The sequence below is a fragment of the Schizophyllum commune genome (genome assembly GCF_000143185.2).
Source record: "Schizophyllum commune H4-8 unplaced genomic scaffold SCHCOscaffold_4, whole genome shotgun sequence".
In the NCBI taxonomy this organism is placed as follows: Eukaryota; Fungi; Basidiomycota; class Agaricomycetes; order Agaricales; family Schizophyllaceae; genus Schizophyllum; species Schizophyllum commune.
Window position 1 is genome coordinate 2,873,560 of NW_026089541.1, and position 23,359 is coordinate 2,896,918.

Consider the following 23,359-nt stretch of genomic DNA (forward strand, 5'->3'; position numbering starts at 1 on the left):
GCGACTTGACTCATGCCTTGCCTCAGAATTGTTTTCGACAGGTACAATTCTTCCCGTATCTACAGCACCCATAGACTTTACTATATCCCCAGCATAATACCCTATTGTCACCTTCGTAGTACTCACCATAGATGATTTTTCCTCTTTCCAAATCGTCGTTCGGAGCGCATCCGAAGACTCAGGAGCAGTTGACGCTGCCCATGTGAACGCCATTGTAGGGACCGCCATGGTCGTCTGGCTCGCCATCAAAGATGTTGCTGACATCGCCAGTGCTGCAGCGTTCGTCGGTGTTGTCCTGACCGGGACACGAGAGCCATTCGCCAGAGTCATCAATGTGAATCTAACAAGTACACTTGAGTTCCTATCGGGATGGGCGTCCTCTGGTCGACTCACCTCGCCCGATGGGTGATGGAAGCCCAGGAAACGTCCTGTCAAAAACGCCTCGGCGTTCAGCGGGGTTTTCCGCAGAATGCAGAAGCACGTACCGGGTAAGATGGGCACGATGTCCTCTTTATTGTTGACGTGCGTGATCTGCAGGTGCGCGTCCAGCCAATCGGCCCATTCTTGATTGCCAACCTGATCACGACGTTAGGACTGCCCATCCCTGCATTATATGAATGCTCACCCTGGGGACGCCATATCCGATGGTGTTAACGCTGGCGCCCTTGAGATGCAGCGACAGATATACGGCCTCGATCTGAGAAAGAGCCGCGCCTTGAGACGGGAATGGCTTCAGTTACCCCGCGCGAACGAAGGAAAGAGGGGATGACAAACCTAGTGAATGCCCCACGGTCGTTATGCTCGAGGTACCATACGTGCTCATCGCAGTTTTGACCGCCGCGAGGACGCTTTCGGCAGTCCTAAGCTACTAGTCAGACATCGCCAAGCGGAATATATGACGGAGTAGTCACTCACTTAGCATGCTGATCTATAAAGCCATTGTGCGCCTTGATACCCAGATCGTCGAACCCAGGAAACAGGTCATCGTCAAGATCGTCAAGGAAGAAGTCTGCGTCGGTGAGGATGGCATCTCTGATGTATAGGAGTCAGGCTAGCCCGTCGATATACGAACACTACGTACATCTCGCTCGTATTGGTGCCTAAAGTGAAATCAGCAAGAGCAACCGTGACTAGCATAGTACGTCTCCGAACCTTGGTGGCCAACAATAACCTTTTTAAGCGAGGGCGAATATCCGACATACCCTGGTCATCGGCGTGTCAGTAAGCAGCATTCGGTCCACGCTTAGAAGGGGGCGCACAAAATTGGACGTCACTTCCATCGCCTCCGGCAGCCACACTCTTGAAGTCCGAGTTCTCATTGCAGAGCGCTATATAGAAAGGGCGTAAGCCGCCCCACGCGCAAGCGACGCGCGGTAAAGAACGTACCACCGCAGCTCCAGGTCGCCGTCTTGTTGGGCGGACAATATGCGGCGGCGGCGAAGTTGCTGTACGGCGTGAAGGTCGCGATCTCAGCAGCGCTGAGCTCGGTAATCGACTGCCGGACCACGAGGGCGGCAGCGATAGGCCAAAGACACGCGATAAACGGCAGGAGGAGAACCATCGTGGCGACCGTGTGCGAGACGGTGGCTGAGCCGGGGCACCTGGATTGGGAGGACCCGGGGCGCAGCAGAACCTGGGGTGCGCGGCCCTCCGTGCGCCTCTTATATCGCTGACCACGCACCGCCGATGCTCACATCATGTTCGGGATCATGCCCGCTCGGCCGCTCGAGCATAAGAAACAGGTCCGCATGTTCCCCAAAGGAAGGAAAACGTTCGTCCGTACCGGAATGATCAGCGTGCAGAGGCACAACAGATGCGAAGGCAGCATATGGAACCAGGACGAGCAAGGGAATCACGGGTGTAGTCAAAGCTGCTGACGAGGGTCGCAGGGATCAAAGCAGCGAGCGTGAATTAGACAGATCGAAGATACACCGAGTAGAGACGAAGCATGATAGGAAGGAAGCCCGGCATGACCGAGAGGCAGAGAATGGAGCGAGATGAAGGAACGGAGGAAGATACGGCGGCTGCTCACGGTGATCGGAAGATAACCCCTTTGGAGCACAATGCATCGATGCCCCACGTGGCGTACCTCCCTGCTGCGCGCCCCGATGCAAACATGCCAACGAGCGCTCGAAGACGCTATGCGACGTAGGGATCGCATACGTGGGGATCGTGCAGCTGAGACGGGTCGACCGTAAGGTACCCTCGGTCAACGCCATCGAAGTACGACCTGATAAGCACCAGGGTGAGAGATCAGAGGACAATGCCATAGTCAATCACATGGCGTACCATTGCCTGGAGAGATTGCCAGCAAGCTTTGACCTTTCTATCTTGAAGTTCCAGAACTACATACCAATCGGATCAGACTCTTCACCCCACTTGCATATACACGGATAACTCACGATCCATCCTGCGCCCTGGGTGTACGCCAGCTTCTGCGCATCGGCCCACTTGACAAGGAACTCGTCCGTCGCGCTAAACTGAGTCGGCAGCCCCCACTCGCCGAAGACGAGAGGAGAGTTCCCGAGTGCCGCATCGTCGGGGACGCGCTGAAGGTCTGCGAGAAGGTTATAGAGGCACGTTCGTCAGAAGCGGCGCCTTACTGCAGATACTATGCATGTAGGCCTCTTCGTTGGCATCGGCGACGCCCTGTAAGTCCAAGTCAGCAAGCAACACGGCCGCTTTCAGGCAACACATACGCCGAAGCTATAACAAACGTTGGTCAGTAAGAGTTTACACATGGAGTCGAGCGCATCACTTGCCTGTAGTAAAGATGATTGTCGTAGACTTGAGGACCATCTGCCGCTTCCGCAGGGTTGGGTCCAGTGAAATGCTGCCAGCTGCTATCCATCAGGCTGGGAACGCAGTGTCAGATCCCTATCGACCACAGCTGCCACAGCGTACTTACTTGGTGACGAGCGGCTGCTTCCAGTGCATGGTGGACATGGACATTGGCTCGACCTCGCCGGTATGCAGGGTGCGAGCGATGATGTCCAGCGCCTCCGCGAGCACGTTATCATCGTCCACAAAGTACGCGTCCGTCGTGATCGTCGTCCTCAGCGCAGAAATGGGGTCCTCTTGGCGCGCATGAATGCCCCAGTGTCGCCTGAGACGCTGCGTCTGACCGCTCCACGACCCGATTCCCAGCGCACGCTCGACGACGCGCACCGTCCGGACGAACCGCTTCTGAACTGCGACGCAGAGGCTCAGTTAGCTCTCGTAATCGGTCGCTGGCGACGCGCCGGTACGTACAGTCCCCATACCCGGGCGTCTGTGTGGCGTCCATGATGGGCTCGTTGACGGCTTCGATGGAGACGACGCTCGCGAACGCCGGGTCCAGGTGGGAGAGCACGGTCATGATGGCTGGAGCGCGGGCGGCGACGTCGAGGCAATTAATGATTATACTGCTGCGCAAAGTGGTGCGACAACTCACCGGTCCAAAGCAGCGCGCGCCGATAGTTGTAGGGTGTCTGAGGGTCGTGCATGTCGGTCAATCTGCGACGCGCGCCGAGAGAAATGTTCGACTTACGTAGAACTGGACGTTGGTGGTGCAGCTGCGCACGGAGGAGAGGCTGTCAGTGCGACCGATGTGAATGTTATTGCATTGCACATACTTTCCAGTGAACATTTGGTTAGGCGACTGTACGCCTGGGAGAGCGTGATGGTCGAGGATTGCATCAATCCCAGCTTCCTTGAGCTGAAGCAGACCACGGCGCTACACGAACGCAGTCGGCCTCGGCAGAACTGGACACAGATGTGACGGTGGCTTACAAGTTGCTGCAGTCCTCCGCGAGGATAGAACTCCGTGTCACGTTCGACTAGGTCTTCAATGATCCAGTAGCCAAGCTATCAAGGTGTTCCCGCGCTCGGCGATGCGATGCAGGCAAGGTCGGTACTACTCACAGGAATCCGGACGGTGTTGATGCCGAGACGAACGAGCTGATCAACGTCGTCTTGGGAGAACCACGTAGACCTGGATGGATGAACAACGATATCAAAAGGGATATGCCAGCAATGCATACCAGTGTTCATCAAAGATTTGGTCAGCCGTGTCAGGATACGCCTTAACGAAGGCGCTAGAGCGTATTGTGAGGGAGAGTCAGGTTTCCTAACGTTATCGCGCACAATTCGCTCCGGATGCATTGCGAGCAATCCGAGCAGTCCTGGCCGCCCATGTCAAGCCATTCTATGGCGCGGTCAGGATCAACATTAACACCGATAACAACGAAAATGCTTACCCTGAGGAAGCATCCACGGTTCTAGCACAAGCCTGTTCGAAGTTCGCAAGCAGCCAGTGATCGTATACATGAGAAACGTACCAGCTACCTAGATTCACACCAAACACATCCTTGCCGTCGCGTACTGAAGCGTAAGCAGGGCTAGAGAAAAGCAGGGATAATAAGAGCGAAAGGGAAGGAGCGAAGAAGGAAAGCATGGTTGCGATCCTGCTAAGGCTTCCGTCGCCGCGCGACCTTATATACCTGAGCGCGGTGCATCCCTTCCTGCATCCCCAGATTTTCTTCCATAGTGCGCTTCCGCTGATCTAGCATGGTGGAAGCTTCCGTCGAAGCGAATCCAGGAAGAGGCGCAAGAGGCACCCTGTCAAAGTCCGCACGGAGATTCGGCTTGAAACAAATGAGAAGAGATTGGCCAGAGAGGCTGAGCCACATCCGCAATAAAGATCGCAATTGGGTCTTCCTCTTGTCCAGAGCAGGGCTTCTGGGCGATCTCCTCATGCAGTAATGCATGGGATCGCCTGAGAGGTCAAGAGACGTGCAGAGAGCGCGGGCAAAGAAACACGAGCTCGTCCGGCTGTTGTATTCGGTGTCGTTGCATGTGCCGAGTAGCTTCCTAGCGGTCGCATCTCGTAAGGAGCGGGCCTCCGTCAGGCGAGGCCGGCGAACCGCGAAGGTGACCGTTCAGGAAGAGACGCCTCCGCACGGCCCGCGCCAACCGCGGATACAAAATGAACCCGGCAAACGCCGGTGGCACTTCAACTTCACCATCACGACTCGTGTGAGACGTGCGCCTTGCTTGCCTTGCCTGCCTCGAGAGATCGCTCCGAAAATCTGAATACTCCGGAAGCGCACAAGGACCAACAACTATGTCTAGCTATCTGAAAGTCTTTGTGGTATCGCCAGATACCCGGTCGGAGAGGCGCTTCGATCCACATACAACGATTGAGCAGCTGAAGGTGAGTGCAACTTATAATGACTCGTGAAGACTTCTACTCGAACAACCCTGACTATTTCGTAGGGAAAACTCGAGCTCATCACTGGCATACCCGTACAAAATCAAGCACTCTTCCTCTTGAACACCGTGGATGACGAGCAGCCCATCGCGGACTTGTCCGACGACTCGCGACCACTAGGATACTATGGCGTCAAAGACTATCAGGCGATCAAGGTAGGTCCACTTTTCTTTGGGCCCTATGCACAGTGCAACAATCTAACTTACGCCACCTCTCAAGGTCACTGACCTCAACCCAGCGACGTCGTTCACGGGCCAGCTTACGGACACCTCGAACGTTGACAAGTTCGAACTCACGGAGGAAGAGTATGCCAAGAGAAATGGTACGTTGGACTTATGTCTTCGTCGTTGGGGAGTCTGACCCCTCCGTAAGACACTGTCATGGCCTACAAGCAGCGCATGAAGATGGGCCGCTTTGCTGAGAAGGCAGAAAGTGCTGCAGCGGAGAAGAAGGAAGTCAACATTCCTGTGGGATCTAGGTGCGAAATAGAGACCAACGAGCCTGGTCTTCACAAGCGCGGCACTGTGCGCTTTGTTGGAGAAACCAAGTTCGGTTCTGGAGGCGTTTGGGTCGGTGTCGAGTACGACGAACCCATGGGCAAGAACGACGGATCGTGAGTTGGTCCTTCACCCTCTCTGCCGTATACCACTGACATTTCGTACAGCGTGCAAGGCGAGCGATACTTTACTTGCGCGCCCAAGTACGGCGTATTCGTGCGCCCGGAAAAGGTGAAAGTTGGGGATTTCCCGCCAGAGGAATTGAATGTGGACGACGATGAAGAGATGTAGTTGGTCGTAGGGCTTGTTGCTCACGCAGGGGCCCCGCCGAGGTACGAGGCAGGGGAAGCGTGAGCAATCGTGACTTCGTGATGGCTGCCGTAGAGTTGCCGTGTAAACAAGTACAAATCTTTTTCCGGGTATTACTCGAAAAGAGCTCCGCGAGCTCTGGCGCGCGCAGCGCGCACCTCTCTTCTCGGATCTGTTAGAAACTTTGCAAGAGCACTCCGTACCCTACTATGCACACGCATACCGATTTTCGTGAGGAAATTCGAACGTCGCGTTACCGTGCAGCGTCGGGCCTCCATGAACGATGAGCAGAGCTCTCCATCTTGAGCGCTGCTGGGAGCGGTGAACGACATCATGCTCGTATGCGCTGTAGGTAGACAATGGCAAGTACATTTTGTGACCTAAGGACAGCGCTCGACGTCTTGAGCTGCCGTTCAAGGGGCGGTGGCGTATGGCGCGGGCCATCGGGCCGTGGCCAGCGCGCCGAAGGCGCGCTGTAAGCCCCTGCGTGAGCTATCGTGGGTCCCCCACCTAACTATTTTAGTAGCTGTATCAACATTATTCTGTGGGCTTCATGTCCTCAGAACGCCCTCAAGCAGAGTGGAACCCAGGAGAAGGGGAGAGAACAATACGCCCCAAAGGGGAAATGCTGATTCAGCAATTCGTCGCGTGGATGCACTGCCACAGGCGACGCGTAAGTCAAGTCCCCGCCTCATAAAGCGTCGCGCATCTTGTCTTTTGACCACCACCTTACCTCACGAAACGACATTATGGCTGACCCCAGCGGTGCTGCTCCCCAGCCTGGCGAGAACGACGTCTCGACGGCCATCCTCAGGCCGAAGAAATCGTGAGCGCTTAAGCGAGAAGTAGATGTGCAGATGCTGACGCGTGTTTCTAGCCCCAACCGCCTCATCGTCGATGAGGCCACTGCAGATGACAACTCTGGTGAGTAGAGTGGCGAGGATCGGTGAAATTGAGCTGACGCGAACAACAGTCGCGACTATGAACCCCGCGACGATGGAGACCCTGCAGCTCTTCCGCGGCGATACCATCATCGTTCGGTGTGTTGACCTTTCTGTGGCTCAGGATGTTTACTAACAGGTCTGTATAGTGGCAAGAAGCGGCGCGACACTGTCCTGATCTGCCTGAGCTCCGACGATGTCGAGGAGGGCCGGATACAGATGAACAAGGTCGCGCGCAACAACTTGCGCGTCAAGCTTGGCGATCTCGTCAACGTGCACCAATGTCTCGATATCAAGTACGGCAAGCGCGTCCACATTCTGCCCTTCGACGACTCCATCGAGGGACTGAGCGGCAACATCTTCGACGTGTACCTCAAGCCTTACTTCCTTGAAGGTGCGCCGCAATTTACTCACTGGATTACGCGTCGATCTGACTAAGATGTACAGCCTACCGCCCGGTGCGCAAGGGCGACACCTTCCTCGTTCGCGGAGGCATGCGAACAGTCGAGTTCAAGGTCATCGAGACCGACCCGGCAGAATACTGTATCGTTGCTCAGGACACCGTCATCCACACCGGTGCGTACACTCCACATATACTCCGATCTTCTATTCACATTGCGCAGAGGGTGACCCTGTTAAGCGTGAAGACGAAGAGTCCAACCTCGCCGATGTCGGCTATGACGACATTGGTGGCTGCCGCAAGCAGATGGCGCAGATTCGTGAGCTCGTCGAGCTGCCCTTGAGGCATCCCCAGCTCTTCAAGTCGATCGGTATTAAGCCTCCTCGTGGTATCCTCATGTTCGGTCCTCCCGGTACGGGTAAGACCCTCATGGCACGAGCTGTGGCGAATGAGACTGGCGCGTTCTTCTTCCTCATCAACGGCCCTGAGATCATGTCGAAGATGGCTGGTGAATCCGAGAGCAACTTGCGAAAGGCGTTCGAGGAGGCTGAGAAGAACTCGCCTGCTATCATCTTCATTGATGAGATCGACTCCATCGCGCCGAAGCGTGAGAAGGTGCGTTGCTTTATCGTTTTGCTGGACGCCTGCTAATACATTGCGCAGACGAACGGTGAAGTCGAGAGGCGCGTTGTCTCGCAGCTCCTGACGCTCATGGACGGCCTCAAGGCCCGCTCTAATGTTGTCGTTATGGCTGCGACTAACCGTCCGAACTCCATCGACCCGGCTCTTCGTCGTTTTGGTCGCTTCGACCGTGAAGTCGACATCGGTATTCCTGACCCCACCGGCCGTCTCGAGATCCTGCGCATCCACACGAAGAACATGAAGCTTGCTGATGATGTCGACCTTGAGCAGGTGCGTCTTCGATGCTCGCCGCACTACGAGTAAGACTGACATTCACCCTCAGATCGCCGCTGACACCCATGGCTATGTCGGCTCCGATATTGCGTCCTTGTGCTCTGAAGCTGCTATGCAGCAGATTCGTGAGAAAATGGACCTCATCGACCTCGACGAGGACACCATCGACGCCGAGGTGCTCGACTCGCTCGGTGTTACCATGGACAACTTCCGCTTCGCCCTCGGTACCTCCAACCCATCCGCGCTCCGCGAGACCGTTGTCGAGGTGCCGACCGTTACCTGGGACGATATTGGTGGCCTCGACAAGGTCAAGCTCGAGTTGCAGGAGACCGTCCAGTACCCCGTCGAGCACCCCGACAAGTTCCTCAAGTACGGCATGTCGCCATCAAAGGGTGTCTTGTTCTACGGCCCGCCGGGTACGGGTAAGACTATGTTGGCGAAGGCAATTGCGAACGAGTGCAATGCCAACTTCATCTCCATCAAGGTCAGTCCACCACCTCAATGTATGCATGCAAAATACTGACCGGTGTACTGTAGGGCCCTGAACTGCTTACCATGTGGTTCGGTGAGTCTGAGGCCAACGTCCGCGACGTCTTCGACAAGGCTCGCGCCGCCGCACCTTGCGTGATGTTCTTCGATGAGTTGGACTCCATCGCAAAGGCCCGTGGCAGCTCATCCGGCGATGCTGGTGGTGCTGGCGACCGTGTGTTGAACCAGATCCTCACGGAGATGGACGGCATGAACTCGAAGAAGAACGTCTTCATCATCGGCGCGACGAACAGGCCAGACCAGATCGACTCTGCGCTCCTCCGTCCCGGTCGTCTCGACCAGCTCATCTACATCCCCTTGCCCGGCGAGGCCGAGCGTCTGAGCATCTTGAAGGCGACCCTGAAGAAGTCGCCGCTCGCGCCGGACGTCGACCTCAACTTCCTCGCGCAGAAGACGCACGGCTTCTCTGGTGCTGACTTGACGGAGATCTGCCAGCGCGCCGCCAAGCTCGCCATCCGCGCGAGCATCGAGGCCGATATCCGCCGCGCACGCGAGAAGGCCAAGAATGAGGACGGCGACGCGAAGATGGAGGAGGACGCGGAGGAAGAGGACCCGGTACCGGAGATCACGCGGGAACACTTCGAGGAGGCGATGAAGTTCGCGCGCCGCTCCGTGTCGGACCAGGACATCCGCCGCTACGAGATGTTCGCGCAGAACCTGCAGCAGGCGCGTGGCTTTGGGAACAACTTCAAGTTCCCGGACACGCAGGGCGAGTCGTCAGGGCAGCAGCAGCAGGCGGCGGGCAACGCTGGCTTCACGGAGGATGCGGGCGATGATGACCTTTACGCGTAATCGATGTTTTGTTTCTGTATCAATATTCCATCCTACGTCCTACGTCTTTGTTACTGCAAAAGAATAGAAGGCATAGTGTATTCATGACTTGCAATGTTCGTGTTCGCTGGTTGAGAGGAGACTACCATGACCGAAAAGCAAGGGCGTTCAATCAAGAACTTCTGCGTACAGGGGTCGCGTTCGTACATGCAGCCTGCTCGTGTGTGGCGCGAGGACGGGCTGGCCTGAAGTCGCAACCCCGAGGGCGCCTTTATAGCATCGGTGGTCAGTATTGAGTGCTCATACGGCGGCAGTCAGGGAGATTTGAGTGACTGCGAGAGTACAATACTAGTACGCACCTCACAAGCAGCAATGCAGACGAATATAGATTCGCGTCTATAGGGGCGGCGGATGTTCATTTCCGACTGGGAGATTGTGTCATTATCGAGTGCAGCGCTCCGAGGCGTAAGGTAGGGACCTATGAGGAGGCGCCGACTCTGAGTCGCCGAGCATCAGATGAAAGGAGGGAGCCACAGCCCAAGTGCAGGGCGTTCATCAACTCCCTGCTGTGGTGCTTCGAGGACTGAGTGCGAGTGCATCTTGTGAGAGAGGGATCAATCATTGGTTAATTCACTGTACAACTGGCCACTGTCGAGCGTCGACTCCAAGATAGACGCGATAAGCGTAGTAGAAGACACTGATCCACTGAAGATTGACGCCTTCAGTACATTCTATGACTGTATGAGTACGAAGAAGTCGTCAGAGCAGCAGATGAGCCTCTCGATGAATTATGTGACCATAGTCTTGACGGACCTCGCAGCAACTTACAGTACCATACAGCCCATTGAGGACCTCACCATGGGAATATGCGGATATAGCGCGGGCGCAGAAGTCCAATGATAGAGCCAATGACCGGTCGAGATTTGGTCGAGGGAAGGCAGGTGCTTCGCCGACGCAGGTCACCCCATTCATTGAGTCGCCCGCCATATATATGCACGTATCACGCACATTCATTGAAGGTGGTCTGCTGACGACAAGAAGATGCAATGTTGTGGCGAAGCACTTGAGCGGGGGCCGTCTCGAAGTTCCTTTCGAAGCTTTGGGGACTTCGAAGGTCTCGTCGGGGCGCTGCGAAGGCATGGTCGGGGACCCTCAAAGCCCTCGTCAAGGAGCGGGTGATGTTATCGGGAAGTGGCCATCGGGATAAGGGCTGGATAAGGGCGCACGAGAAAGCGGCTGACGAAGAGGATAAGGTGGCGACGAAGTAGATGATGGCGCGACTGGGCCATCTGACAATGTGAGTGAGCATTTGCCGATGAGAGGAAGTGCTGGTGATGAGTAGAAGTAGTCCAGCTAGTGAGTCGGAGAAGCCATTGTCCACTGGAGAGAAGCACAGGGGGTACGCAAGGAAGCACCAGCGTACGAGCGGAAGCATCTCACGACGATGGAAGGATCAACTGCAAGAAAACAAACCGAAATGCAATATGTGCTTGTGCCTGAACGCAAAGAGAATACCTGCAAACAAGTGTTGGTACTGTGGAAGGAAGGTTGTTAAGTCAAGCTTCTCAGGGCGCAAGAGGCCAAGCCTTTGGTATGGCGTCTGAAGCCGCGGACGAGACCCGTCTTCACCAGATAAGAAAAGGCTTTTCGACGCCAGAGTTGCAGCAGCCATGCGCCTGACCATGGGCGATGGCGCCCTCGTTGTCGCCGCCTCCTAGCATTGTATAGCACGGCGACCGCTGACATGGTCCATTGGATCTAAAATGCATATCATGACAGCGGCCGGACAGCCCAGCCCTGTTTCCAGAACAAACAAGCCCGATAGATTGCGAGCGAGACGTCAGGCCGGTCAAGCGCCAGGCGCTACGATAGGCGCTAGGGCGGAGCAAAGGAAGAACTAGCGATGTAGCGTGACACGACGAGCTCGAGAGCGGGAGGGATGTTCGGGGACATCAGCAGTATCAGTCAGGTCAACAGAAGGAATCAACAGTGTTGATCTCCGAAATCAAGGAGAGCAGTCGGAGAAGGCGAGTGCGTGAAAGAGAAAACTGATGGGATGGAAGAAGGCGGTGAAAGAGAAGCAGCTGGATCAAAAACGCTATAGAGCAGGCTGGGTTATCACTCACTTCCGCATGTAAGATCCGCGAGACTGTCGATGAACCGCGCGGAACCGACGGGCAAATCATGATTGAGGGCGTCAGAACGGCGGGCCTTGCACTGCTCAAGCGCTCCGAGGGTTTTCTTGAGGAGATATTCTTCACTGTAGACGGAGGGGGAGACATGCGAGCAGTGCGAAACCTGGTTTCGGGCACGGGGAAGATCAAAGCAGCGGGAGAGGCGCAGTAGACCGCTTGAGACCGGGTCCCCGCGGCCTATGTGCCGTGCAAGGAGAGAGTGATCGAGCCAGATTTTTGGGAACTTTCCCACTTTGTAAAGGACGATGGGTGTGCATGCTTCGGGTGGTAAATGGCCAGAGTTTATGGACGGTGCAGGGACAGAGACGAACATGCACGGAAAGAGAAGTCCGGGAGATGCCGAGAATTTAGTCTCCGATGAATTTGCAATCAAATGGTCCAAGCGAAAGCTCGGTCGTGTCTTCTACCTGCACCACCAAAGATCAAGGGATCTTGTCGCGCTTACCTGGCTCCCTCGTCGTAGCCGCCGACGACGGCGAAAGAGACATACCCATCGCCCTCAGTTCTCGCCGAAGACACCACCCCCAACATCGCATCAGATTATTCCTCCGTCACCCCGCTCTACACACCCCGCCCGAGCAGGTCAAGAAGCGCGCGCTCCTAGGCGCTACCCGGCACCATGACCAGCACCGACCCCACTATTAGCACCATGTCCTGGGAGGGCGACCACATGTGCGAGCGCAGTCCCGCTTTCTGACTGGGAACGGCCACTGACGGATTCACAGGTTTAACGTATACGTGCATGATTATTGCATCAAGCATGGGTTCTTCAAGACTGCAGCCGAGCTTCGTAGGGAGGCTGGTCTCAGTGATGCAGCACCTCCCATACAGACAAAGCAGGGCTTCATTTTCGAGTGCGTGTACCTGCGGTCGGGCCGCTGCAGAGTGCTCACACGTTCCTTCTTCCAGATGGTGGAGCGTTTTCTGGGTTACTTTCAATGCGAAGACCAGAGGAGAGTCAGCGGCTGAAGAAGCCTTGCTTTATGTGCAGGTGAGTCGGCCTTATCTGGCGCGTTTCCAGACCTCGGGATTTACGGCGCTTGTTTCTACAGCACACCGAAGACAAGCTTGAAGAGCAGAATCGGCATAGTCGAGATGTTATGCTCGCCCGTCCCAACCCCCCACCCCCATCCCTTATCCCTCATCTTCCGCCGTCTCATGCTCCACGCCCCGGCCCCGTGACCAACGGCGCGCCGCCCCATCGCCCACCACACAACATGCCCAACGGCCACATGCCAAATGGCACCGCGCCGCCTGGGCCAAACCCGATGCAGCCGCACCAGTCTGGCTTTCCGGGCAACCCGCAGCCGAACGGCGTTCCCCACGGTCCGGTTCCCCCACACCCTGGCGCGCCGAATTTCCCACAAATGCCCAGCCAACGTACCATCCCCCCACCACCTCCTCAGCAGCGCCCGAATGGTGTGCATCAGTACCAAGTCTCCCCTGCGATGACTCACCCATCTCCGCAAGGCGGCCCTGGGCCACACCCACCTCAGCCGGGCATGCACGGTCAATCGCATCCGTCACCGATGGGCGGTCAGGTCCCTGCGCCACATATGCGTGGTGCAATGCCGCCGCCAAATGGCATGCCTGCGCAACACCCAAGTCCGTCCTACAGCGGTGCTCGTCCGCCAAGCCGACAAGCGACGCCAGGCTCAGGAATGGTGCCTCAGACGAGCCCGTCCATGCGCGCCGCTCAGTTGGGCACTCCCCACCAGCAGCAGGAGCAGAACCTCCTGAACGAGCTCCAGCGTTACCCTCCGGACATCATCTATCAAGTCAAGTCCGAAGTAGGCTTTGGGACTCGCGAGATCACGACCTTGACGCTTGAGGAGAAGAACCGCCTACTGCAGAACCTTCGTCAGCGTTTCGTCAGGAATAGGCCGCTTGGCGCGAACAATATGCCCCCACCACCACAGCCTGGCCAACCGTCTAGAGGCAACAAGCGTGCAAGCTCATCACCAGGAGACGAGGTACGTTCCCGTTCTTCAGATCGTTCTTCACTCTTACTGACGAGCTGCAGGATCGCAACGACGGATCCCCACCCAACGCCAAACGTCAGAAGCCTTCGCCGCCTGACTCCGGGCCGATGGCTGGCGGGAGCGCGTATCCGAGGCCACCTCAGCAGCAGCAGCACCCGCCGATGCCCGGTGGTCCGATGCGTATGGGGGCCGCCTGCGCCAGGCGTCCCGCCTCCTGGCCCCATGTACGGCGGACCTGGCATGATGCATATGGGCCCCGGGCACGCACAGCCAGGCATGCAGCCCATGGCGCCCATGACGCCTCAGCAATACCACAACAGTATGCACGCAGCGCACCAGGGTCGAATGCCGCAGCCTCCCGTACCCATGGCTCCGCCTCCCGCGCCCGGTGACTACAACTTGGGATCGGGTCCTGGGGGCGCGTACCGTGGTGTGCCGACGAAGATGCCCCCTCCGCCGTCGCCAGCGACGGCAGCGAAGGATATCCAGCAGCAACAGAAGAAGGAGGCGAAGAGCGCGGAGACATCGCCTGGGACCGCGCCTGCAACGCCAGCGCCGGCACCTCCTGCTAGCGCACCACCGACTATGGAACTGGGCGCGCGTCCGCCGTCACAAGGCGGCGCACAGCAGCAGGCACCACAGTCGTCGCAGCCCCAGCAGCAGCAACAACAAGCGCCGACCCAGCAGCAACAGCCACCCGCACCTTCAACGCAGGTGAACGGCATCGACAACAGCGGCGGAATGAGTCTCGGCCTCGGCGAGTCGACCGATTTTATGAACCTGTTCGGCGGGGACTCGTATACCGCAGGTGCTCTGGACATGGACATGTCTGGTGACATGCTGAACTCGCGTCTGGACTATGATTCTTTCGGCGCGTGGTTCGACGATAGCAGACCGGTGGAGGGCGTGGACGCGAAGTAGGGGTCGGTGCCTCGGCTGTCTTATTTATCGCTTCTAGCATTTCGCGAGTTGGGCTCGAGTCCCTCGTCGCGCTGGCTTTACTTTTCCTTCCCCTCCTCTTCCTTCACGGGCACCTGGGGTCGTCGCCCTTCACGCTCTTCTCGTGTCCGGCCCCCCTTCATGTGTCCTTGTCCCGATCATCTGTGCTTATTTCTCCAGCCCCTACTTACATCCATACTCCCCCGTCTATTGTGTGCTGCGTGCGCGTCGATCTGTACATATTGTTTTCCCTTTTTTTACTTGTTCGCCTGTTTGTTTGTTTGTGCTCTTGTTGCTCTCAGCCTTGTACACTCTATAATCTCATTTCATTCCTGGAAGGAATTGCCTCTGGAATACTGTGTGAGCGTTGGGATACAGACTGGATTGTATGTGATTGTAGGGTAATTTTCTCTTTCTGAGTAGTCCCTATACGACTTGCTGATCATTGTATTATGGTCCCTTGCCGTATACCATAGCTTGTCTGCTGCTCTGGCCAATGTACCTGATGCTCCCGGAAATACAGACGGTCTCCTTAGCGCGCGTTCAACAAGTTTCCAAGCCATGCAACTATAACGAGGCGTCAAGCGTCGATGGCCGAAAGAAACTCAGCATGATATTACAGCTTGCTTCAGAGCCAAGTCTCACAAGGCGGGGCCTACGTAAAGAGAGCGATAGTCCTGTTATCGCTGCGTGAAAGTCAGGTTCAAGCACGGTGGCGTGGGAATGTCCTGCCTGATCGGTGAGTCATTGTCGTCCGAATCCGATCGCCTTGATAAGCGCCGCCCACCATGCTATTACCGCCCAGCTCCGTAGCGATTAACGGACCGTCGCAAGTGACCACGTACCGAGCTCACTGAGGCTTGCTTACGACTACCATGTCAGCGAACTTCGCCGTACCCGAAAACCCGGGGCGTGTCCTGAGCATCCAGTCGCACGTCGCGTTCGGCTATGTGGGCGGTAAGGCAGCGGTGTTCCCCCTGCAATGCCTGGGGTACGATGTGGATGTGAGTAGCCTCCCTTCCTACCGAGCAGAGAACTGACATTGAAAAAGGTCGTAAATACGGTGAACTTCTCGAATCACTCGGGTACGCACACCTCCCTCAGATCCATTCCCTTCGTCCGCTGATATCAGCCTCGTAGGATATGGACGCTTCGGTGGGACGCGCGCGTCTGCAGCAGATCTGCGCAGCATCTTCGACACGATGGAGCAGAATGAACTGCTGGCACAGGATAGATTACTGACTGGTGCGTCGACCTAATCACGCTCGTGTGCAAATGCTGAGGATCAATACCTCTTACTCAGGTTATATACCTGGTGCAGAGGCGCTCTCTGCGGTTGCAGACTTTGCGACCAAACTCAAGGAGAGGAATCCGAAGGCGACATACTTGCTTGATCGTACGCATGCTTACTCTGCGTACTACATCGCCCTCATGCTTTGCAGCGGTCATGGGCGACGCCGGGAAGCTTTACGTCGCGGCGGATGTCATCCCTGTGTACAGGGATCTTCTGCATCTTGCAGATATCATCACTCCCAATTGGTTTGAGGTCGAGTACGTCTATCCCCACTCCACTGAGAATTCACCCTCTGATTCCGCTACCGCTACTAGGACACTCACAGATACCCCAATCCGCGACATGGACACTCTTCGCACATCCCTACGCGTGCTCCACGACCGATACAAAGTCCCCCACGTCGTCCTCAGCTCCATACCCCTTACACCATGGCTGCTCGACGCCCTCCCCGCGTCGCTTCGCCCCACCACCCATACCGATCAGCTCCTCTGCATCACGTCCGACGCCGCAGAGGGAACCGTCCACGCACGCTGCGTCACCCTCATCCCCGGCTACTTCTCCGGCGTCGGAGACATGTTCTCGGCCCTCACGCTCGCGCACTTCGTACCCGAAACGGGGGAGAGCGCGCTCGCGAATGCAGTCTCGTTCGCTCTCGCGAAGACGCATGCGGTCCTGGAGCGTACGCACGAGTACGCCTTGAAGCTGCCCGAGGATGAGCGCCAGCCGACGGACGACGAAAAGGACATTGCAGAGCCGCTTCGGAAGACGCGTCGTATGCGGGGAAGAGAGCTGCGTCTGATTCAGTCTCAAGACATACTTCGTCGACAGGAGCTAGACACTAGCGAGCGTATGCTGATCTGGGAAAACTTCTGGTAGACCAGAAAATGTAACAAATATCTATCTTATTCCATGATTATTCGCTTGTGTTCGTTCTGTCAGAATTCATCCAAGATATACACCGGACAGTATTCAGTGAGATCAGTTTCGTCGAACGAGGAGACCAGCGACAATAACGCAGAAGAGTAATGCACCTACAAGACCTCTCTGAGCATCAACCTTTCAACCGGTTCGATGGTGTAGTTGGTTATCACGTCTGTCTCACATTAGCTCGTGGTCACAGGAGGTCTCCGGTTCGAACCCGGGTCGAACCATTTTTCCCTTTGCGCAACGTTTTTGCCTCCTCAAGAGTTGCATGTTTTACCCTGAAATCAATCGACGAACCCTGACACTCCTGTAGCGAGCGCTCTGGACATGTCATAAGACGCACTCGATAACCTGCAGCACTGTAAGTGAAATCCCATTCCTACCCCGCCGGCGAAGCCCGAAACCCCAGTTGATCGCGCTTGGGCGAAAGTTGAACTTGGCCTCGTGATTATGGCGTCTACCTCCAACTCGGCGCCTACCGAACCGCAGGCGCTTACGGCCACCTCGCAAGGCAAGTATGGCGACCTCATACAACGGGGCCCATCTGTCTCCAGCCAATATGATACGGATGAATATGTGAGTGACTCTGTTCAAGGCCCTGGTACCTGCGGACCGTTAATTACGCCTAGCGCAGGCAAGACGGCGTGGATGATTATTCGCGTATGGATACGAGCCCTAACATGATACAGCAGGGGCAGGAGGAGTAGGTTCTGCTCAGCATCGCGTCTGCCAGTACGTCCACTGAGTGTTCGCCCCAGCTACGACGCTCTGCTGGCCCGTTACGAGGAGTTGACTACAGTAGGTCACACCCTGCTTTGCCACGCTCATGCTCCGCTTACCTTCTCTATACTCAGAAAAACGCAGAGTACCAACGCGATCTTGCGCGTGCAGCTAAGCGCATTGACGCCCTGCAAGACGAGATGGAGTGAGTGGCATGCACGTTTCACTATACAAGTTGTCAACCTTGTGAACTCACGACCACTCCAGTCTGCTGCTCGACGCGATGCAGCTAGTGCTACCCAGTCAGCCCACGCTTCTTCGAAACTTCCCGTCCTCGCCACCTATCGGGCGTAGGCCGGTTCATAGTGAACAGCCGGAGGAGGAAGGGCAGTTCCCACCCGTCCCACCGCCGAACCAGAATGGGGTGGGCAGCAACGGCTGGAATGAAGCAAATGTAAGTGTACTCGCCTTCTGTCATCGTAGTCTCTCATAGCACTTCTAGACACGTCGAACACTGACACCGCCGATGGTCATCTCTATCCCCGCTGCCCCGCAAGAGTCGCCGAACGGGACTATGAGGACGTGATACATCCTGGGTATCGGTTGTTGTTTTCTACAGCTTGCAATACACGACGTCGACATCTCGAATCCCATGGTATCCTGTGATAGTGTCTTATTGTACAAAGTCATCCCGCATCTTGCCCTTCCGCCGCTCCCAAGCCTCGTTTTCCTGTGCTTCTTCCTCCCACTTCTTTCGCTTGTACTGCTTCCACCTGCGCCATACGAGATACGCACCCGTCGCGAGGAGCGTGAGGCCGAATGAGAGACCCAGTGTGAGGCCGAGGGGGTACGCGAGGTCGAGTTTCTGGTGGGGTCTCGGCGGCTGGGAGACTACTATCGTGGGTCCCCCGTTCGTCGCGGTCGTGTATGTCGGTAGTGTGGCCGTGGGTGGCGTCGTCAGCGGGGGAAGGTAGGAGGAAGACACGCTGCGAAGATCCATAAGCCGAAGCCTTGCGCCACATCGACGCCTTATGCCCCATCGACGCCTTATGCCCCATCGATGCCTTATGCCCCATCAAGCCTTGTGCTAGGGAAGCCTCTACTCACGTCGCGATCTCATCGTCCACCGTCGCCCACAGCTGGCCAAGGTCGAGGCGGCCTGGCGGCACATACGTGAGGGACAACGTCGTGAGCGCGGTGCTGTTGAGCCCAATGACCGTGATCAGCCCCGTGCGCGAGGTCACGTTCTGCGAGATGGTGGTTTTGCCCTGCGAGACCGTCATGTCCACGTCCGCGGTGGAGAAGGCAGAGGTGGCGAGGTGGAGGGCGCTGGCTGAAGAGTGTGAATGATCAGGATGTTCGATGCAGTGGAAGGGTGGGTTGTATGGATTGAGAAGATAATTTACCTCTGAACTGGATGAACATCTGCGGCACGATGTCGAGCGCATCCTGGGAGGAGCCGTTCGTGATGATCACCATGGCGCCCGTCTCTGTCGTCGTGCGTTGCCTGTGTGCGAATGGCCTGTTAGCATCGCGCGCACACTATGACATACCCTCTTGCATACCAGCCACCGTCGCAGTCATCCCCAGCATCGCAGAGAAACGGAACATAGACGATGGCAGGGGACGTTAGGGAGATGATCACATCCTCTTGCGCGCCGAGTACGAAGCGCGCAATCGTCAAGAGCAGGATCGGCAGCGAGAGCATAGCAGCTCAAGGACTAGCGCTGCTTTGACACTGCCCGCCCTCCTCAACAGGCGCCCTTAGCCTGACAATCGGCCTAGAGGCTTGTCGTAGCTGCGCGCGCAGGCTCGTCGATGAGCGCACGAGACGAAGGACATCTCTTAGCGCGCTCAGTAACATCTAACGACGAGCGTCTGATAAGGCACATGTGCGGCCAAGAAACCTCGTGCCCGCACTGCCGGTCGCGCTGCTGCCGCTTGTCAAGGACATCGGAAGAAGCAACGGTCCTTATAGTAGGCAGAAGAGACCCACAAAGTTGGGAAGGAACGACCGATCACGTCTCTGTACCCGCTTGAATAGGATGAAGATCACGGTGGCGCTGCTCTCCCATCATAGCGGGCCGGTCGTCGCGCTGATGCTGTCTATACTGCCCTCAAGATACGCTCTAGAGAATGAAGATTCGCACAAACGACTGAACTCGCAAGATGCTAATTGAGTATTACAAGGATTCAGCCATCTAGATAGCCTTCGCCTTGACGAGCTCTGCGAAGAGGGTAAGACAAAATCTGGATTGAAAGATGGAAGTGACGTACGCTCAACCTCGGCGATAGCGCTGGTAAGGATGTCCTTCTGCGTCTTCTCATCCTGGAGGGTAGCAAGGACGCGCTCAATGACGGTCTTGGTGAGGTCCGCCTGCTCGCTCTCCTTCTGCTGCTGCTCGAAGCGGACCCAGCTGTCGAGGACGGCCTTGACATCGGCGGCGAGCGCGACCTTCTGCTTCTGAACGAAGGTCTCCGCCTCGAGGTTGGCAGTCTCCTGCAGAAGTGAAGGATGGTGAGTAGCGGTTCGGTGCGATGTATGTACTCGACGCACCTTGGAAAGCGCGAAGAGACCCTCGGTGAGCGAGACGACGTCCTTCATCTGCGCGACGGCGTTCAAGCGCTCCTTCACCGCGTTCGTGTGCTCCGCGCGGGCCTCGTTGAGGACGTTCGCAACGCGGTCAGCGGCACCCTGAGCCCAGTTGCCGAACGGCTCGCGCATGGACTGCGACATGGATCAGCATCCCGTACTTCCCTTCTAGCACACACCACGCACCTTGGCAAGGAAGGTGAAGAGAATGATCGTGCCCGCGAGGAGAATCGACTCCTCGTTCACGACGTAGAGCTCCTGCGAGATCGCCGCAGCCGCGAGACCCGTGCCAAGGAGCGCGGTGCCCGTCTTCGTGACTAGGCTCGGCTTCGAGGGGAGGTTGTTGATGATCTCCTCAGCGCGCTTCTCCGGGGGAGGCTTGTTCGTGGACATCGGGCGCCTGTAGAATATACTTCAATACGCGACACGAGTGCCTCCGGGAGTACTACACGCACGCGTAGAGGGCTTGCGGCAGCGCCGCGACCGCTCGCGGCCGGGCTGTTACGGGTGTCAGGAAATATTGCTGGCGTTGAGGACGCGCGCAACGCACCGGCAGCCTTCAGGGAACTGACGGCGAGACGGGACGCCATTCGCGTTTTGTGAAGAGTGCAGAAGATGAGCCGTGGGAGACTCGATCCGAGAATCCACGAAAGTACTTGACAAACAGATGCAAATATGGGTCCATTGTTCTCACCGCCATTGTCCTTCCTTGAATTCAGCTTGCGCATTTCTGCATACTACCCCGAGTATACGAGAGGGATGTTCGCAGCCTCCGAGTGGAGAGGGAGCCTACTAAGCAAAATTTGGGAATAACCAGTCGTATGTCCTCTTATCAACTCGGTCTCACTGTGTTCATCTCCCCCGAGTTCAAAAGCCCAAACAGATCTCTGTTACTACAAGCACATACATATCAATAAGTACGTGCCACCCATACAATACCAATACCAAAGTCTGTCTACGGTCTGTCCATGAGGTATGAGGCACGCCCCCACCGTGTAAAAACCATAGCTGCACCAGACATCAAATAGCCCGTGCAGTCACCAAGAAACCAGTAAAGGGGTTACGTAGTAAGCGAAAGAAAGCCTGAAGACCTCGAGCCACGCAGAAAGACCCAAAAAATGCATTCTTCGGGGCATCTCGGTCGCGTCACAGGATATAACAATAATTCAGACGGCCCGCAGGCGCTCGGCGTGCGGTACTACAGGAAAATCTACAGCCGCGCAGCGGGACGCGTCACGTCGCCATAGTCCATCGGCGGGGTCGCGTAACGAAGGCATTAAGAGGAGGCGAGGAGGGGGCGCGGGGGGATTGTGGTCAGTGCGATTTGAGTAGATTCTTATTTGGGCGGGAGCCTTTGTCGACGGCTCACGACGCTACATCGCGGCGGGCGGGGGACCAGCGCTATATGGGTGCTGCTGGTAGTAGTTCGGCTGCGTGGCCACGTTTTGCTGGTCGTAGGCGTACTGCCCGTACCCGTCCTGTGCGACGTATGCCTGGTGGTCGCCAGAGTGGGCGTAGCCGCCGTACGCTGTGTGGTCGTAAGCGTCCAGGGGCTGGGGCTCCGACGCGTACGCGCCTGTGCCGTGGTTCTCGCTCGTGTCATCGTGCGAGACGCCCTCTGTCGGCACTTGGCCAAAGGTGTACTGGGGCCGAGGGCGCAGCTCCTTCGACGGCGAAGAGGAGTGAGCTGCGGTGGTGGCGGGAACGGGTGATTCGCGCTCGAGATCCGCGTATCCACCAACTCCAGCCGTCCCCGCTACCTCGACGACACCGGCACCACGCCCAGCATTGTTTGTTCCGATCGAGCTGACACTGGGCGCGAACTGGTGACCGCGCTCGGCCATACTGGGCGGGCGAGGCGTGAAGATGTTGGGGCCGCCAAAGGTGGATTGGCGGAACTGCGCCGCATCAAACTCGGCTGCACGACGGCGGCGGGAGCGACGGCGCAGGAAGTAAAGGATGCCAAAGACGAGGATGGCGAGGCCGATAAGACCACCAGCGATACCTCCAGCCATGGCACCCGTGTTGAGATTGCTGGATGCCTTGGTAGCGCCATCGGAGGCGCTTACGGTGTGGGTTGTGATGTTCCCGGTAGGGCTGGTGTGCACCGCAGAGTGGTACGAGGAGGTAAGGGCGGTGCTATCCGCGGCATCGTCGTCGTTGTCATCAGAGGTGGATGTGGTTGCCGCAGCAGTCTGATGAGACGATCAGTAGAGCTCAGGATGCGACTGATGAGCGAATACGCACTGTCGTGGTCGCCCTGGTGGACGTGGTCGAGGTGGACGTTGCGGTATCGCTGGACGAGGTACTGGTGCGCTGGCGGGTGGTGGTCCTGGCCGTCGTGGTCTCCTCCTCGCTGGTCGACGAGGACGTGCTCGTCTCCTCTTCAGTCGAGGAGGTCGAGGTCTGGCTGGTCGTGGTAGCCTCAGTGGAGGTCTCGGAGGTGGTTTCCTCGGTATCGCTGGTGGTCGTAGGGCGCTCGGAAGTGGTGGTCGCTGTGGGAAGTATAATTAGGTGCTGTCTACGCAGCGCGTCCAGGAACACGCACCGGTGGACGTCTCCTGCTGCGTCGTCTCCTGCGTCTGCGAGGTCTGCTCCGTGGTGGTCGCGTCCGTGGTCGTCTCCGTCTCACGCGAGGTGGTCGTCGCCGTGGCCGAGGTGCCGCCGCGGGTGGTCTCGTCCCCCGTTGCCGCGCCCCCGCCGCCCGCTCCCCCGCCGCCCGCTCCCCCGCCGTTCCCTCCCCCCTCCCCGTCCTGGCGCGCTACGACGCTAACGAGCCGATGGTCGCGCACTCGCTGGAAACCCATATCTTGGATTTTACAACAGAGCTATTTGCACAGCTATACAGAGCGCCGCGGCGCGAGTTGTTCAACGAATGAGATGCGGAAAAGAGCGTAAGAGCTGAGAGCTCGGTGTCGTGCCGTGAGGCGTGCGTGTCGGCGGTGTACGTTGTTCGCGACGACGGCGACGAGGGTAAGAATCAAGAGGCAAACGGCGGTCGTTCGCCGTTCGACAGATTTGGGGCGTTATTTGCCCGCATTTGGCGCGTGCCTGGCGCCAAAATCCGACGCCGAATTTG

At 57.1% G+C, this 23,359-nt stretch overlaps 12 protein-coding genes and 1 non-coding gene across 13 annotated transcripts; 8 read left to right on the forward strand and 5 right to left on the reverse strand.

Moving 5' to 3' along the window:
* SCHCODRAFT_01211776 (alpha/beta-hydrolase) lies at positions 1–1,642 on the reverse strand. Its single transcript, XM_050341251.1, has 10 exons — positions 1,387–1,642; positions 1,260–1,328; positions 1,153–1,203; positions 1,082–1,100; positions 916–1,032; positions 775–860; positions 626–714; positions 486–576; positions 394–428; positions 1–340 (listed from the first exon to the last, which is right to left on the reverse strand). Exons 1-10 carry the CDS (start codon positions 1,559–1,561, stop codon positions 179–181), a joined length of 894 nt encoding a protein of 297 aa, XP_050201312.1. The 5' UTR covers positions 1,562–1,642; the 3' UTR covers positions 1–178.
* Positions 1,643–1,864: 222 nt separating this feature from the next.
* SCHCODRAFT_02620053 (glycoside hydrolase) lies at positions 1,865–4,435 on the reverse strand (the record flags this gene model as incomplete). The annotated part of the gene is made up of 16 exons (XM_050344975.1): positions 1,865–2,230; positions 2,290–2,345; positions 2,403–2,557; positions 2,604–2,649; positions 2,759–2,855; positions 2,909–3,191; positions 3,253–3,363; positions 3,434–3,470; positions 3,530–3,554; positions 3,615–3,715; positions 3,772–3,846; positions 3,904–3,973; positions 4,023–4,076; positions 4,126–4,186; positions 4,239–4,270; positions 4,320–4,435. The coding sequence occupies 16 exons, from the start codon at positions 4,433–4,435 to the stop codon at positions 2,140–2,142; spliced, it is 1,410 nt and encodes a 469-aa protein (XP_050201313.1). The 3' UTR covers positions 1,865–2,139.
* A 556-nt stretch (positions 4,436–4,991) lies between these two features.
* SCHCODRAFT_02620055 (uncharacterized protein) lies at positions 4,992–6,226 on the forward strand. Its single transcript, XM_003032890.2, has 5 exons — positions 4,992–5,194; positions 5,257–5,406; positions 5,471–5,573; positions 5,624–5,864; positions 5,916–6,226. The coding sequence occupies exons 1-5, from the start codon at positions 5,105–5,107 to the stop codon at positions 6,037–6,039; spliced, it is 708 nt and encodes a 235-aa protein (XP_003032936.1). The 5' UTR covers positions 4,992–5,104; the 3' UTR covers positions 6,040–6,226.
* Positions 6,096–6,449, forward strand: SCHCODRAFT_02620058 (uncharacterized protein; the record flags this gene model as incomplete). The annotated part of the gene is made up of 3 exons (XM_050344976.1): positions 6,096–6,229; positions 6,281–6,332; positions 6,428–6,449. Coding segments are annotated over exons 1-2 (162 nt in total), but the record flags the coding sequence as incomplete, so codon positions are not given.
* Positions 6,450–6,750: 301 nt separating this feature from the next.
* On the forward strand, positions 6,751–9,748 carry SCHCODRAFT_02620059 (AAA ATPase). Its single transcript, XM_003032891.2, has 9 exons — positions 6,751–6,883; positions 6,935–6,981; positions 7,031–7,097; positions 7,148–7,392; positions 7,446–7,574; positions 7,622–8,013; positions 8,062–8,310; positions 8,363–8,797; positions 8,851–9,748. Exons 1-9 carry the CDS (start codon positions 6,807–6,809, stop codon positions 9,652–9,654), a joined length of 2,445 nt encoding a protein of 814 aa, XP_003032937.1. The 5' UTR covers positions 6,751–6,806; the 3' UTR covers positions 9,655–9,748.
* Positions 9,749–12,447: 2,699 nt separating this feature from the next.
* SCHCODRAFT_02472070 (uncharacterized protein) lies at positions 12,448–12,768 on the forward strand (the record flags this gene model as incomplete). The annotated part of the gene is made up of 3 exons (XM_050342706.1): positions 12,448–12,500; positions 12,554–12,682; positions 12,738–12,768. Coding segments are annotated over 3 exons (213 nt in total), but the record flags the coding sequence as incomplete, so codon positions are not given.
* Positions 12,769–13,489: 721 nt separating this feature from the next.
* SCHCODRAFT_02665974 (uncharacterized protein) lies at positions 13,490–14,731 on the forward strand (the record flags this gene model as incomplete). The annotated part of the gene is made up of 3 exons (XM_050346564.1): positions 13,490–13,801; positions 13,852–13,990; positions 14,013–14,731. 3 exons carry the CDS (start codon positions 13,490–13,492, stop codon positions 14,729–14,731), a joined length of 1,170 nt encoding a protein of 389 aa, XP_050201316.1.
* A 799-nt stretch (positions 14,732–15,530) lies between these two features.
* Positions 15,531–16,969, forward strand: SCHCODRAFT_02620066 (Ribokinase-like protein). Its single transcript, XM_003032893.2, has 6 exons — positions 15,531–15,753; positions 15,801–15,834; positions 15,890–15,994; positions 16,053–16,145; positions 16,192–16,300; positions 16,358–16,969. Exons 1-6 carry the CDS (start codon positions 15,625–15,627, stop codon positions 16,917–16,919), a joined length of 1,032 nt encoding a protein of 343 aa, XP_003032939.1. The 5' UTR covers positions 15,531–15,624; the 3' UTR covers positions 16,920–16,969.
* A 139-nt stretch (positions 16,970–17,108) lies between these two features.
* Positions 17,109–17,194, forward strand: SCHCODRAFT_t70. The gene has a single exon. It is a non-coding gene; the product is annotated as a tRNA-Val (tRNA).
* Positions 17,195–17,411: 217 nt separating this feature from the next.
* Positions 17,412–18,673, forward strand: SCHCODRAFT_02620069 (uncharacterized protein). Its single transcript, XM_003032894.3, has 6 exons — positions 17,412–17,543; positions 17,597–17,670; positions 17,726–17,765; positions 17,822–17,892; positions 17,955–18,141; positions 18,190–18,673. The coding sequence occupies exons 1-6, from the start codon at positions 17,418–17,420 to the stop codon at positions 18,271–18,273; spliced, it is 582 nt and encodes a 193-aa protein (XP_003032940.1). The 5' UTR covers positions 17,412–17,417; the 3' UTR covers positions 18,274–18,673.
* On the reverse strand, positions 18,190–19,550 carry SCHCODRAFT_02573574 (uncharacterized protein). Its single transcript, XM_003033461.2, has 4 exons — positions 19,253–19,550; positions 19,094–19,194; positions 18,795–19,020; positions 18,190–18,673 (listed from the first exon to the last, which is right to left on the reverse strand). The coding sequence occupies exons 1-4, from the start codon at positions 19,393–19,395 to the stop codon at positions 18,361–18,363; spliced, it is 783 nt and encodes a 260-aa protein (XP_003033507.1). The 5' UTR covers positions 19,396–19,550; the 3' UTR covers positions 18,190–18,360.
* Positions 19,551–19,778: 228 nt separating this feature from the next.
* SCHCODRAFT_02620082 (uncharacterized protein) lies at positions 19,779–20,755 on the reverse strand. Its single transcript, XM_050344977.1, has 5 exons — positions 20,736–20,755; positions 20,467–20,680; positions 20,245–20,415; positions 19,965–20,187; positions 19,779–19,914 (listed from the first exon to the last, which is right to left on the reverse strand). Exons 2-5 carry the CDS (start codon positions 20,671–20,673, stop codon positions 19,889–19,891), a joined length of 627 nt encoding a protein of 208 aa, XP_050201317.1. The 5' UTR covers positions 20,674–20,680; positions 20,736–20,755; the 3' UTR covers positions 19,779–19,888.
* Positions 20,756–21,456: 701 nt separating this feature from the next.
* Positions 21,457–23,173, reverse strand: SCHCODRAFT_02237781 (uncharacterized protein). The gene is made up of 4 exons (XM_050342143.1): positions 22,829–23,173; positions 22,705–22,775; positions 22,528–22,629; positions 21,457–22,475 (listed from the first exon to the last, which is right to left on the reverse strand). The coding sequence occupies exons 1-4, from the start codon at positions 23,085–23,087 to the stop codon at positions 21,654–21,656; spliced, it is 1,254 nt and encodes a 417-aa protein (XP_050201318.1). The 5' UTR covers positions 23,088–23,173; the 3' UTR covers positions 21,457–21,653.
* Positions 23,174–23,359: the final 186 nt, after the last annotated feature.